General features: G+C 35.8%; 1 protein-coding gene across 3 annotated transcripts in view; it reads left to right on the top strand.

Moving 5' to 3' along the window:
* LUZP2 (leucine zipper protein 2) overlaps positions 1 to 15,909 on the top strand; it is a 478,324-nt gene that overhangs the window by 354,064 nt on the left and 108,351 nt on the right. For all 3 annotated transcript variants that reach the window (XM_070457275.1, XM_070457274.1, XM_070457273.1), the window contains exons 6-7: positions 3,995 to 4,057; positions 12,637 to 12,699. In XM_070457275.1, coding sequence (XP_070313376.1) covers positions 3,995 to 4,057; positions 12,637 to 12,699 — 126 coding nt within the window. The remainder of the gene's footprint in view (positions 1 to 3,994; positions 4,058 to 12,636; positions 12,700 to 15,909) is intronic.

Below are 15,909 nucleotides of genomic sequence, written 5' to 3'. Positions count from 1 at the left end.
AGATCCCATGGACTGCAGCATGCCAGGCTCCTCTGTCCTCCAATACCTCCCAGAGTTTGCTCAAATTCATGTCCATTGAGTCAGTGATGATTTCTAACCATCTCATCCTCTGCTGTCCACTTCTCTTTTTGCCTTCCATCTTTCCCAGCATCAGGGTTTCTTCCAGTGAGTCGGCTCTTCACATCAGGTGGCCAAAGTATTGGAGCATCAGCATCAGTCCTTTCAGTGAATATTCAGGACTGATTTCCTTTAGGATTGACTAGTTTGATCTCCTTGCTGTCCAAGGGACTCTCAGGATTCTTCTCCAGTACCACAATTCAAAAGCACCAATTCTTTGGTGCTCAGCATTCTTTATGTTTCAACTCTCACATCTGCACATGACTACTGAAAATAGCAAGTCTTAATTCTTTCCGAGATTAAAGAGGTGTGGTCACTAGCATTGAATGAAGAGGTTAAGTCAGCGAATTTTCTGGGAGTCAGTGTTCCCTCTCCAGTGCTCTGTGCTGTCTATGTTTCTGAAAAATATGTCATTTAAGAACAATCTCAGTATGGGTCTTGCAAGTCTTACTTTCATCCCACAATTGGCCCCATTATGGGTGATTATAACTGATTATCCTCAGTTACGGATTTATTTCAAAATAGTGAAATAGTCTAGTTCTTAAGCTCTGGAAATGATATTTATCTTAATGGAAACATATTGTTTGCATGGTTGCCCAGAATTATCAACTGCCAGAGCAGACTGTGGATGCACAGCATAATCATTGCTCATTTTGGAGATGGCCACAGGATATCCATGTGGGACAGTCTTCCTTGTGCTAATATAGTTGCATTGTCCAAGTCTGTCACACACATTTGAAAAGAAATATTTGCCGCTTTATCACTTTAGAATTTAACATAATGAACAAATGAAAGAAAAATAAAAGGAAAAAGAAAAAAGGGGGTAAAATCTTTAAGTGAAGATGAAAATTTTAAATAGTATAGTAAATAGTATAGTAAAATTTAAAGTATTAAATTTTAAGTAGAAATATATTATTAGCTTTATTATCCTTTCTAATTAATCCATGTATGGACATTAACACATAAGGCCTTAGATGTCCTTCACTCAGCGTGTCTCTATTTATTTAATATTCCTGTTTTTAGGTATTTTAACTTATTTTGAAATAATTGTTTCCAGTTTTGTTGAAATTTAATTGACACATATCACTGTATAAGTTCAAGGAGTACATCATGATGGCTTACTTCATGTATCTGTGAAATGATTATCACAGTAGGTTCAACAAGCATCCGTCTTCTCATATAGATATAGTAAAAAGAAAAGAAAGATCAAAGGGAAAACATATTTTCCTTGTGACCAGCCCTCTTAGAATTTTCTCTCTTAACATTTTTCTGTGTGTTATCCATCAGAGTTAGCTACAGGTATCCTGCTGCACTTTACATTCCTAGTACATATAATATTTACCTTATAATTTCAGATTTCTGCCTCTTGATCATCCTTCTCTACTTCCTCCTCCTTCTCCCCTCCACTTCTGGTAACCATAAGTTTGATCTCTTTTTCTGCGAGTTTGGTTGGTTGGTCTTTAGTTTCTCTATCTGACTTACCTCATTTCAGATTTTGCCCATGTTTTCACAGATGATAAGCATTTCTTCTTTTTAATCACACACACACACACACACATATACACACATACACTCACACATATATCACAACTTCTTTGGCCATTCATCCATCAGGGGGCACTTAGGTTGGTTCCATGTCCAGAATTATAAATAATTCTGCTGTGAACATGGGGGTACAGATACTTTTCCAAGTTAGTTTTTTCTTTGGTGGAAGTAGAATTGTTGGATCATATGGTAGTTCTGTTTTTAATTTTTTAGGATCCTCTGTACCATTTTTCATAGTGGCTGTAGCAATTTACAGTCTCACCAGCAGTGCAAAGGTTCCCTTTGCTTTGCATTTATGCCAGCATTTGTTATCTCTTGTCTTTTTGATGATGGCCATTCCAACAAGCATGAGGTAATACTTTATTGTTTCAATCTGCTTTTCCCTAATGACTAGTGATGTTGAGGATAATCTCACATACCTGTTGGCCTTTTGTATATCTTCTTGGAGAAGTGTCCATTTATGTCCTTTGTCCAGTTTTTTAAATTAGGTTATTTGGTTGTTTGCTGTTGCATTGTACAAGTTCTCTACATATTTTGAATATTAACTCCTTGCTTGCACCATTTTTTTTTTTTTTGCCATTTCATAGGTTTTATTTTTACTTCATTGATGGTTTCATTTGCTGTACAGAAGTTATTTAGTTTGATACAGTCCCACTTGTTATTGTTGCTTGTGCTAAAGCAGGTTAGAAATATCAGATCCCAAAAGACATTACAAACATTGAGTAGCAAATTAATGTAGAATGTTCTCATGTACCTTTGCCCAAAACCTCTATTATAACAACCTACAGTGCTACTATAATTATTGAACCAGAAAATTAACATTGAATTTTACCAGTGTTTCCACTAAAGACCTCTAGCCTTAGAGTGATGAAAATCTAAGTGAACAACAAATCTCTAGAGATACTGAAGATGTATACCTTATATTTAAAAACTGAGAGAAATCAAAAAAGCAAAATAGACAATTTAATAAAAAATTTTAAGATCCCCTGTGTCAATGTCATAAATAGACATGTACAGTAGGAAAACAAGGGTAATTTTTAACCTACAAACTGAGCAATACTGTGGAGTTAAAATATAAGTATGTGTCTCTTTACTGTAGTTTATGAGCTTTTAGATACAGGAATACTTTACATTAAAGACTTTTTAAACCCTTAATCTTATGTTTTGCTGTATGATGAGTACAAATATTTGCAAAAAAAATCCATTACTAAATGAATCAAGATAATTCCTCATTTGTATAAAAAAGTCCATGGTATTTAAATTCTAAATAAGTTTTTTAGAGTTTCAACTCATACTCGAAGAGGAAAAGTTAGACAAAGGAGTCTTTCCAACTGAGGGAGCTATAACCACTCTCTGCATGACAGGAAAATAAAATGGGAAATGATGTTCATAATCAGGTGGGGATTGTGTGTGAAGAAGCCTTAAATTTGATGTATTCATTCATTCAGTTATTCATTCACACTACATAAATTTAGTTCAATTTGCTTATGATGCTCATCTAATTGACTCTCTTTAGAGTAGTTATGTATGAGATGTGCTTTCCATTGCATTGTTTGCTAGTGTAGAGACAGCATAAGGTCTAAATCCTGTGAGTTTTTACAGAGTTTTCTGCTCTCTTTTATCCTTCCTGTCTAAAAGAAGAGTAGGTACTCAGTTATGGGACAAAGGCACAAAAGCCCGAGTGTCCTGAGGGAGATGTAATTGACTCACTGTAAGGGTTTAGATTCGATGGCTCACACTGTGCCTCCATTTCTGAAGCAACAAGCATTTGTCTATGAATCTAGGTCAAGTCCAGCAGATAGAGTACTCTTATGAGGCCTGGACGAAGAAATGGTTTCTGAGCATCAAAATGCCCTTTGAGTGCGATGCACAGGTGTCAGAAACACGAGGACTCTAAAACCATAGTGTTTAAACCTAGTGCATCCGTGACTGTACTAAACTAGATTCCAAGGTGATGCGTAACCAGAGGATGGTAGAAATAAATGCTTGCTCTTTAGAGGGTGCTTTCAGAAACTAGTATCAATTACAAATTTGAAACCAAAATTATTTTAGAAAACCACATACGTAAATATAATAAATTTAAATGTAAGATCAAAGAAAGTTCCATATGTTTGAATAACTGTGTTAATGCCAATACATCAAATCCATCAATTTTTGTTGAATAAAAAAACAATCTTTTATAGTACAGATTCTACTCAATTTATGCAAACAGCTACATCTCGTATTATGAAGGACTTACCTGTGAATAAAACAGAAGCGCTGCTGATATAATTTAAAGAAATTGTTAATGTTTTATAACTTCTTAGCAATAAAACTATGTTTCTTTCCTCAGAATAAAAGCTTGAAACACAAACTCTTGTTTGGAAACAAGCTATGTGGCCTACGTGCAGAAGAGGTGAGTAAGTTTTCCTCTTATAGCTTTAACTGAATAGAAACAGTATTAGTGCCAGATATTTTTTTTTAACCCAGACATCTGGTGACTCTGTTCCCTTAAAACATAACTGCAAACATTGGAATAAAAAAATAAAAACACATTTTAAACTTTTAGGTATTTTGGATGTTTTAACATTTCATCACCAAATAGAAAAAATGTTAAGCCACTTAAGTGTTCCTTTCCTAAGTGATATTCTGGATTCCTTCCTTAACTGGATTATTAAGAGTTCCTTACTAGCAAACACCTGGAAGTCCATGAAGTTTTCACTTTTGTGCCCTTTATGTGGTGATAAAGAATCTTCCTGCTAGTGCAGGAGAGGCGGGATCTATCCCTGGATCTGAAAGATCCCCTGGAGAAGGGAATGACAGCCCACTCGAGTGTTCTTGCCTGGGGAATGCCATGGACAGAGGAACCTGGCAGCCTGCAGTCCGTGGGGTCACAAAGAGCTGGACATGACTTAGCGACTAAACAACAACAGCCCTGTGATGTTTGTACCTGTTGGAGTGACACTAGAGCGGCAAAATGAGGATTCTAGGACTGAACATAAAACGAAAGAAACAATTCACTGGTTCTATTTGATGGACAAAAATATTGTCTCATACGATATTGCCCCCTAAGTGGGGGAAAACGTCATTCTGTTTAATCCAGGTTTAGTTAAAATCCTTTTTTTCTTTTCCTGATCTTCCAAATGAGTCTATAATGTTGTAGAAATATAGCTCCCAGGCAGTAGCCCTTAGTGACAGTAAAGAGAGTAGAAATAGTGCCATAGTAAGTGAGAAACTTCGAGGAGAGGGGACTGCACTCAATGTGTTAACTTGGAGCCTCAAAGGGGCACACAAAAAGACTAGTTGTGCAAAAAAAAAAAGAATAATAATGATGATGATGGAAATGCCTGTGAATGATAAGGCCCAGGCATGTTAGTCTTCAGTGAAAACCAGATACTTGTGAAAGGAAGGGGGAAGGAGGGAGGTTTAGGTAGAACAAAAACAGTCTAACACAAGTTTATCCCTTTCCCCATAGCAGATTAGAAGCAAGGCACAGAGCTGGTGAACAACATCCACCATCTCCTAAATATGGAGCCACCTCTTATTCCAAAAGCTGTTTCCTGATAACTGTCACCTTCTAGCAGAAGGAACAGGAAATATTACCTGGTGACTCACAAACATTGCCCTTTAGGAGGCTATCTAGAAATAATGGCACATATGTCCTAGTATCCTATTTGCCAGAACTAGGTCACAAGCCTAGCTAACTTGTAGAAACCTGGAAGAGGCCATTAGGTTGGTGTTCGTGTGCTCATGCAGAATTTGGGGTTTTTTAATTAAAGAAGGTGAGAATACTCCCTGGTGGACATGTATAAGTCACTATTGAGAGTCTAGCATGCAATATGATTATCCATTTAAATGTCTTTACAATAATATTATATATGAAATGAATAGAGCTGTTAAATACATTGAAATTGAAAGGTTGATGCCCAATAAATGAAAAATCAAAATGAATGGCATATAGATGGTATTTTCTCCATTGTACTTTTATATTTGGATATCAGTAGACTCTCATATTGTTTATATTTGCTAAGTTTCTAGACATATGGCATACATAGTGTGCAGTTTCTGAATATTACCTTTAAGAGGGTAAGCAAGTGGAGCTGTTTTGAATAAGGACCATCTGAATTGAAGCTATATTCTGTGGTAATTTACATGTTCCCAGAGTTCGCACAATACCCATGTACATGAAAAAGAGGTGGCCCTAGGAGAAGGTGTGTGTGGTATTTAGAAACAAAGAGAAGAATGAAAAAACAACAATGACAATCTGGGTCTACCTATAGTTTTTAGCCCCTTAGTTCAAGAAAGACTCATATTTTCTTCATCTTAGCTTCTTAGAGGACATATTATTTCTGCATTCTTATTTATGAATTCCTAGAGGTTTCATTTTCTTAATTCAACAAATCAATGCAGTTGGCTCCTGAAGGAAATGTCTGTGAAAAATTGTTTCTAATATTTGAACCTTTCAAGGGTGTGACATTCACAACATTTTCAAGATTCTACTCTAACTGATAAAGCTTCCACCATTAGTTGATGATTTAGTAATTATAACACCATCATAACACAGTCCCCCATTTTGCCAACTAAAATAATTTGCATGGTTGGAAACATTCTGAATATAAAATTAAACTGAATAACAGTTGCAGTTTGATAACTGAAAGACTCATAAACATTCAGTGAATGCTTAGAAAAGTACAATATTTCAAAAATATAAGTGGGATTTACTTATTAAAGATGATTTTCACATCAGCACTGTTTACTAGGATATAGTAATTCCATGAGGATCATGTAATTTACTAGGTACTATGGCCAGCTACTTTTATTTTTTGGTTTTTATATAGGCTTTATTTTCTAGAGATGTTTTAGGTTCATAGCAGAATTGAGCAGAAAGTTCAGAGTTCCCACATACTCCTGCCCCCACACATAACCTCCACCATTATCAACATCCTCCACCAGAATGGTAAATCTTTTATAATCAATGAAACTACACTGATACATGATTATCATCCACAGTCCCTAGTTTAGTTTAGGGTTCATTCTTGGTGGTGTACATTCTATAGATTTTGACAAATACATGACATATATCCACCCTTACAGTATCATATAGAATAGTTTCACTGACTTAATCTGTGGTTTAAGAAGCCCTTCAGGTAATTCTTGTGTACATTAAGATTTGAAAACCATTTCATTACAGAATTTTTAAAGCTAAGTTGAAAAAAATAGTCAAGAAATTAAGACTGTATTAAATCCTGCATCTAAACTGAAGGTGTACTTGATTTATCCTATGCTTTTATTTTATTGAAGGATAATTGATTTTTATTAGTTTCAGATATATAACATAGGCATTCAGAGTTTTATATTTTATTTAATAATGGCTATATTTGCTTGTGCTATACAATATATCCTTGATACTTAATTTACTTCATACATGATAGCTTTTATATCTTAACCCTATATACCTACCTTGCCCCTCCCCATCACCCCTTTCCTGTTGGTAACTGCTAGTTTGTCCTCTATACCTGTGAGTCTTTTTTTTTTTTTTTTTTGTGGACCCCAGGCCAGGGCCCGCGGTCCAGCCTGGGTCCCACCTGAGCAGCCTGTTTTTGTTTTTTTAAATTTAGATTTATGTATGTTTTTTTTTTGGTTCCACATATAAGAGGTAACATAGAGTATTTGTCTTTCTCTGTCTGACTTTAATTGTATATATTTATACCAGCATCCTTTTTATCTATTCATCTTTGATGGACACTTCCATATCTTGGCTATTGAAGCAATGCTGCTATGAACATTTAGGAAGATGTATCTTTTTGAATTAGTGTTCTTAGTCATTTGAGTAACTCCCATAGTGTTTTCTGTAGTGGTTGCACCAATTTAAAGCACCAGTATACTTGGGTCCTTTTTTCTCAACATCCTTAAGAACATTTGTTATTTGTAGACATTTTGATGATAGCCATTCTGACAGATGTGAGGTAATATATGTTTACGGTTTTGATTTGCATGGTCTTGATAATTAGCAATGTTAAACATTGTTTCATGTCTTATAGTTTCATGGATGGTTTCTTTTGCTGTGCAAAACTTCTTAAGTTTAATTAGGTCCCATTTGTTTATTTTTGCTTTTGTTTCTTTTCTTTTGGAGACAGATCCAAAAAACAATGCAATGATTCATGTCCTGCATATTTTCCTCCAAAAGTTTTATAGTATTTGATCTTACATTTAGGTCTTTAATTCTTCTTGGTTTAGTTTTGTATATGGTGTTAAAGAATGTTCAATTTAATATTTCACATGTAGCTGTTTTGGTCAGCTAGATAAAATTGAATTTTTGGTCAGCTAATAAAATTGAATTTTATTGAGGTATACTTTTCATAGAATTAATCCCATTTAGGTATATACTTTGAGGGTTTGACCAGTATTCAAGTTAGGGCTTCCTTTGTAGCTCAGTGGTAGAGAACCTGCCTGCAATACAATGAGTTCAGTCCCTGAGTCAGGAAGATCCCCTGGAGAAGGAAATGGCAACCCACTCCTCTATTCTTGCCTGGAGAATCCCAGGGACAGAGGAGCCTGGTGGGCTGCCATCTGTGGGGTCACACAGAGTCAGACACGATTGAAGTGACTTAGCAGCAGCAGCCAGTATTCTTGCCTGGGAAATCCCATGGACAGAGGAGCGCTGCGGGCTACAGTCCATGGGGTCATAAAAGAGTCAGACAGGATTAAGTGACTAAACAACAAAAACAACTAAACCTCCCACTTCATATTTTATAATCTCTACCACCAACCCCCCCAGCCCATGTCAACTAGTAACCTGATTTACATCCCTAGTCTTTTGTCTTTTCTGTGATATCATATATATGGTATTTACAAAATAAAGCTTTTTTGTGACTACATAGTATAAGACATTAGAAATTGACCCATATTGTTACATATTTGAGACTTTATTTAAAACATGGCTCACTCTTTTTTAGCATTTCACTTCATGGATGTATGATAATTTGTTTACTATTCACCACTTAAGGGACATGTAGGTTATTTCCAGCTTTTGACTCTTATGGATAAAAATACTATAAGCATTTATGTATATATTATCATTTCTCTTGTGTGAATACCTACAAAGAATTTCTGTCTAATTTATAAGAAAGTATCAACCAGTTTCCCAAAATGACTACAGCATTTTGCATACTCACTAACCTGTTTTTCAAATATCATTTCATGTAACTGTGATAATATATTTGCATGTATTCTTTTTAATCCTGCTGAAGAATCAGAACCTATAATCTTAGATGTAGAAAGACAAATAATTGAGGTCCTAATGTTAGAATGTTTGAAATTCGATCTGCTCTGGAAAAATAGAAATGCTTAATCAGCTATCTGTGGCTCACCAGAATGTCTTCCAAACAGTAGACAAACATTTCTTCTGGGAGATATGTCTTTCTTACAACACTTTTTTGTTTGTAATAGTCCTCATAAAAAGCATTATCCTAATAAACACTGTTTATTATCTTAACAAACACTGTTCACCTTAACTTCTTAGCATTCTAGCTACTTCCCTCACCTCCTGAAACATTTGCTTGCTACCTCCCCTTTATATTCAATATATAATCTAGATATAAACTTGACTGTCAACTGAAACTCATGTTATATTTAATCTTTAAGAATTTATAAAATTAAAAATAAGCAGTAAAACTGAGCAATACTTATCTGCAGGTATATGTATAGATACGTCTCAGTTCAGTTCAGTTGCTCAGTTGTGTCTGACTCTTTGTGACCCTATAGATTGCAGCGTGCCAGGCTTCCCTGTCCATCACCAACTCCCAGAGCTTGCTTCAACTCATGTCCATTGAGTCAGTGATAACATCCAACCATCTCATCTTCTGTCATCCCCTTTTCCTCCTACCTTAAATCTTTTCCAGCATCAGGGTCTTTTCCATTGAGTCAGTGCTTCCCATCAGGTGGCCAAAGTATTGGAGCATCAGCTTTAGCATTAGTCCTTCCAAGGTATATTCAGGACTGCTTTCCTTTAGGATTGACTGGCTTGATCTCCTTGCAGTCCAGGGGAATCTCAAGAGTCTTCTCCAACACCACAGTTGAAAAGCATCAATTCTTCGGGGCTCAGTTTTCCTTATAGTCCAACTCTCACATCTGTACATGACTACTGGAAAAACATTAGCTTTGACTAGAGGGACCTTTATTGGCAAAGTAATGTCTCTGCTTTTTAATATGCTGTCTAGTTTGGTTATAGCTTTTCCTCTAGGGAGCAAGTGTCTTTTAATTTCATGGCTGCAATCATAATCTGCAGTGATTTTGGAGCCCCCAAAATGAAGTCTTTCATGGTTTTTCCATTGTTTCCCCATCTATTTGCCATGAAGTGATGGGGCCAGATGCCACGATCTGTTTTTTGAATGTTGAGTTTTAAGCCAACTTTTTCACTCTCCTCAAGAGGCTCTTTAGTTCTTCAGTTTCTGCCATAAGGTTGGTGTCATCTGCGTATCTGAGGTTATTGATATTTCTTAATGCCATCTTGATTCCAGCTTGTGCTTCATCCAGCCTTGCATTTTGCATGATGTACTCTGCATATAAGTTAAATAAGCAGAGTGACAATATATAGCCTTGACATACTACTTTCCCAATTTGGAACCAGTCCATTGTTTCATGTCCGGTTCTGTTATTTCTTGACCTGCATACAGGTTTCTCAGGAGGCAGGTAAGGTGGTCTGGTATTCCCATCTCTTGAAGACTTTTCCACAGTTTGTTGTGATCCACACAGTCAAAGGCTTTGGTGTAGTCAGTAGAGCAGAGGTAGATATTCTTCTGGAATTTTCTTGCTTGATGATCCAACAGATGTTGGCAATTTGATCTCTGGTTCCTCTGCCTTTTCTAAATCCAGCTTAAACATCTGGAATTTCATGGATCATGTTATGTTGAAGCTTGGCTTGGAGAATTTTGACCATTGCTTTGATAGTGTGTGAGATGAGTACAATTGTGTGGTAGGCTGAACAATATTTCACATCGCCTTTCTTTGGGATTGGAATGAAAACTGACCTTTTCCAGTCCTGTGGCCACTGCTGAGTTTTCCAAATTTGCAGGCATTATTGAGTGCAGCACTTTTACAGCATCATCTTTTAGAATTTGAAATAGCTCAAATGGAATTCCATCACCTTCACTAGTTTTTTTCATAGTGATGCTTCCTAAGGCTCACTTGACTTCACATTCCAGGATGTCTGGCTCTATGTGGGTGATGACACCATCCTGGTTACCTGGGTTATGAAGATCTTTTTTGTACAGTTCTTCTGTGTATTCTTGCCACCTCTTCTTAATATCTTCTGCTCCTGTTAAGTCCATACCATTTCTGTCCCTTATTGTGCCCATCTTTGCATGAAGTGTTCCCTTGGTATTGCTAATTTTCATGAAGAGATCTCTAGTCTTTCCCCTTCTATTGTTTTCCTCTATTTCTTTGCATTGATCCCTGAGGAAGGCTTTCTTAACTGTCCATGATATTCTTTGGAATTCTGCATTCAAATGGGTATATCTTTCCTTTTCTCCTTTGCCTTTAGCTTCTCTTCTTTTCTCAGCTATTTGTAAGGCTTTCTCAGACAACCATTTTGCCTTTTTGCATTTCTTTTTCTTGGGGATGGTCTTGATCTCTGCCTCCTGTACAATGTCATACATCTCCATCCATAATTCTTCAGGCACTCTGTCTATCAGATCTGAACCCTTGAATCTAGTTTCAGTTTCACTGTATAACCGTAAGGGATTTAATTTAGGTCATACCTGAATGGTCTAGTGGTTTTCCCTACTTTCTTCAATTTAAGTCTGAATTTGGCAATAAGGAGTTCATGTACCACAGTCTGCTCCTGGTCTTATTTTTGCCGACTGTATAGTGCTTCCATCTTTGACTGCAAAGAATATAATCAATCTGATTTCAGTATTGACCATCTGGTGATGTCCATGTGTAGAATCTTCTCTTGTGAATTTGGAAGAGGTTGTTTGCTATGACCAGTGCATTTTCTTGGCAAAACCGTTTGCCTTTGCCCTGCTTCATTTTGTACTCCGAGGCCAAATTTGCCTGTTACTCCAGGTATCTCTTGACTTCCTACTTTTGCATTCCAGTCCCCTATAATGAAAAGGATATCTTTTTTGTGTGTTAGTTCTAGAAGGTCTTGTAGGTCTTCATGGAACTGTGCAGCTTCTTCAGCATTACTGATTAGGGCAGAGACTTGTATTACTATATTATTGAATGGCTTGCCTTGGTAATCAACAGAGATTTCTGTCATTTTTTGAGATTGCATCCAAGAACTGCACTTTGGACTCTTTTGTTGACTATGAAAGCTACTCCATTTCTTCTAAGGAATTCTTGCCCACAGTAATAGATATAATGTTCATCTGAGTTAAATTTGCCTATTTCTATCCATTTTAGTTCACTGATTCTGAAAATGTTGATGTTCACTCTTACCATCTCCTGTTTGACCACTTCCAATTTACCTTGATTCATGGACCTAACATTCCAGGTTTCTATGTAATATTGTTCTTAGAGCATCAGACTTTTTACTTCCATCACCAGTCACATCAACAACTGGGTGTTGTTTTGCTTTGGGTCTGTCTCTTCATCCTTTCTGGAGTTATTTCTCTACTGATCTCCAGTAGCATATTGGGCAAATACCAACCTGGGAGTTCATCTTTCAGTGGGTATGCCTAGGTGACTCATTCTGTGTGTGTGAATTTTGTGGGGGAGGGTTGAAGAGAGGAACAATAAGCCACTTTCTTTAAATATTACCTTTTAAACAGTACACTTCTTTGAACAGGTTTCAGTTTTTTCTTCTTGCCTAGAATAGCTGGATGTCTGACTCCCAAAGCAGAGATTAAGCTTTTCTTTTTCACTTCTAGACTAGCTAAACTCTTTTTTTGTTTGGCTGCAAAGTTCATTCTTGTGCAGTTAAAGAAATTTTAATCTTGGCATTTGAAAATGTAAATGAAATTAAGTCTCTAATTCATGTTTTTATTCTTACAGTCAAAAAAAGTTCAATCCCAGCTGAAGGAACTTCGTTATGGGAAGAAGGATTTATTATTTAAGGTAAGCATCTTTCTTCTTACTTTCTCCAGCTGGCTAGTTCAATACCTAGACTATCTATAATACTATTTAGCTTAAATTTAATTTCCAGGTTTTCACAGGAATTAGAGTTATATTTGACTGAATTGAAGGTTCTTTCATTTTTTACTGCCTACTTAATTAATGGAGATAAATACAGATATGGTTTCCTGGGTACATTCTTAATCAAAGGCAGACTTCAAGGTGTTTAAAGTCTTTTTGTAAACTTCAATTACTTTAATTCAACATTGAGGAATACTGCCTTTCAGAATGCTTACATTACAATGAGCATATATTGAACAATTTTCGAGAGATCAGGTTCACTGGCGACCTACATTCTTGACTTTCAGAGATCCCTGCACTAGTCTTTTTATTATAATCTTCATATTTAATCATGGTTGATTGATTTTCATTACTTATACTTTCCTTTACAAGACTGTAGGTAGCATCTATCACAAACTATGGTTATGGTTAACTGACTAATGGCCTCCAAAATATATCCACTTGCTAATCCCTAGAACCCGCGAATGTGATATTTTATGTCAAAAGAGACTTTGCAGATGTCATGAAGTTAAGGATCTTGAGGTGGGAAGATTATCCTCAGTTATCTAGGTGTATCCTGAATATATTGTACAAGTGTTTAATAAGAGTAATACAGGATGGCTTAAGTAAAAAAAAAAAAAAAAAAAAAAAAGATTACATAACCTTTGGAGAAGTTGGAGGAGGAAAGACAAGGCAAAGGATTTTCCCACATAGCCTCTGGGATAAACAGCCCTTCCAACACTTTGATGTTGCTTGGTAAAATTCATTTCAAACTTCTGACTTTCCAAACCCTTAAGAGAATAAGTTGTGTTGCTTAAGTCACTGAGATCAAAGTAGTTTGTTATAGCAGCAAGAAGAAACTAATACAGATACTTCTTTTATCTCCCTTGAGCAGAGAAGCTGAGCCTTTAATTGTGCTTGTGGTACACCTGCATTTTAGTACTAGGAATAATACTTTGTTTAATAAGTAAATGTAAATTAATTTGTGTGTGATATCTGTTTTTCAAAAATGTTTCCACTATAGTGATCCTCCCAATCTGTCTTCAGGTTTAATTTGAGATGATTCTTCATGTTATTTAATGTTTGGAAAATTCTTTAGTTTTTCTGTTGAAAACAGTAAAAAATAACTTCTCACTTTTCTCTGACACATTTACTTTTGGATTAGAGTCATGCAAAGGTGTTCCTATCATGAGAACCAATATTTATTAAATTCTTATTCCATGCAAGTCATGAATCTGGAAATATTTTACCATTTAGTCATTCATAAACATGTTTCCTGTCATTCCTTTAACCTCTTTTATAACAAAATGTTCTTTAGCATACCAAGGAAAATGTGAATTAACTCTCACTGATGCTCTCTATCAGCCCTCTGCTCATTGTATATGATAGATAAAAGTAGAAAATCCAAGCTATTAATGCTTTCCTGTGTGCCTTCAATCTTTCATACTGCGACTCAGGCTCAGGGTATCTTGACTGTTAACATTCAGCTCAGGTTTAGTTTTTTGCAGTCATCAACAACAAATAATTGAAATTGGAAAAAAAGAAAAAAAACAACAACTGTGTGTGCATGTTCACATTTGCAAAGAAATGTCTAGTTCCTTGATTTGCTCAACATAATAAGATTAGGAATGTAATAAAAGAATTCCAAGCTCCCTAGAGCTGGTAAGTTTGGGGTATTAGGCTAGGAGATTTATGTAAAGATAGAAAATCATATGAGGCTTTTAAAATTTTTTGAGTAATAGAAAAGTTGAGAGAAAAGAATAAGGAGATCAGTAATTTTCCCTGATTTACTTCTTAGTTGTATGACGGCTCTTTGGGCTCCCCTGGTGACTCAGAAGGTAAAGAATCTGACTACAATGCAGGAGGCCCAGGCTCAGTCCCTGGGTCAGAGAGTGGAGAAGGGAACGGCTACCCACTCCAGTGTTCTTGCCCGGAGAACTCCATGGACAGAGGAGCCTGGCAGGGTACAGTCCATAGGGTTGCACAGCTAGGCATGATTGAGTGACTAACAATTTCACTTTTTTCAAATATAGATTAGTAATTTATCAACTTTCAGAAATTACCCCAATCAGGATTTGTTAAAAATGTGAGAGACATTATTTGTAAACCTTGTTATTTTATGTCAATTTGAGAATAACACTTACATATGAAATCAAGTGAATTGCATATGAGTAGACCATGAAGTTGCATAAATTAGAATGTCATCCCATATGCTCTTCCCAAACAGTTTAATCTCTAGATTTTTATTACATCCAATAGCAGGAGGTCTAGAAGCATGGCAGTTTTTTTAGCCAAACTAACTTTAGTAGCTAAACTATACTAGCAAGGACCCAGAATTGTTTGTCTGTATTTCAGACTTTTTCATATCATGATGACTGACTTGTTCTAAACTTTAATTCCTCATTGTACAATAATAGTGTCTAAAGATCTATGTTACTGTGTACAGAGTCAAAGACAAGGATGTGGGGGAAACGTTTGTCCTTAAGTGTCATAATTTTTATAAAGGAAGTACATTTTTAAGAAGTCTCCCCAAACTTGGGTGTGCATCTATGTATAAAAGTGTGACTTCAGTGTTTTCAGCTTCTACTGTGAAAAGTTGCTTCTTTTAGAAGTAAAGAAACCTAATTGTTAATGGAGAACCACCCAGACAATTTCTGCTCTAATGTACTCATTCACTCATCTTGAGACAGCTTACATTTATATCATCTCATTTGCTTACTTTTAAATCACCAGTGCACATTTTAGGTATTGTATACACGTGTTAATTGAATGAATGAAAACATACATACATATGTACATGCATATGAGTATATAGGCCAGGGCAGTAGATAGTAGAAACATTATAATTTTGTGACCATAATCTATCCATGCACTTATTCAAATGAGTCAACAAAATATTTTTGGTAATAACTTGCTGAATTTTGAGATAAGTAGTAGAATATTTTATTTCCCTGAAAGTAGTTTCCTGAGCATCTGTTCAATTTTGAACAGATTTGATGGTTTTTAGTGAAGATAATATTTGAAGGAGCAGTGCTTACCACTAAAGCACATGAGTTTTACCTTAAACATAATGGAATGTGCTGACAGTTGCAAGGCAGGTTGATAAATTCAGTGTCCTTATTAATGTTTGAGAGCCGGCTTTTGATTGAGGAA

The sequence above is a fragment of the Odocoileus virginianus genome, chromosome 28 (assembly GCF_023699985.2).
Source record: "Odocoileus virginianus isolate 20LAN1187 ecotype Illinois chromosome 28, Ovbor_1.2, whole genome shotgun sequence".
Lineage (NCBI taxonomy): Eukaryota > Metazoa > Chordata > Mammalia > Artiodactyla > Cervidae > Odocoileus > Odocoileus virginianus.
Note: the sequence above shows the minus strand (reverse complement) of the source record. Positions and strands in the feature narration are given on the sequence as shown.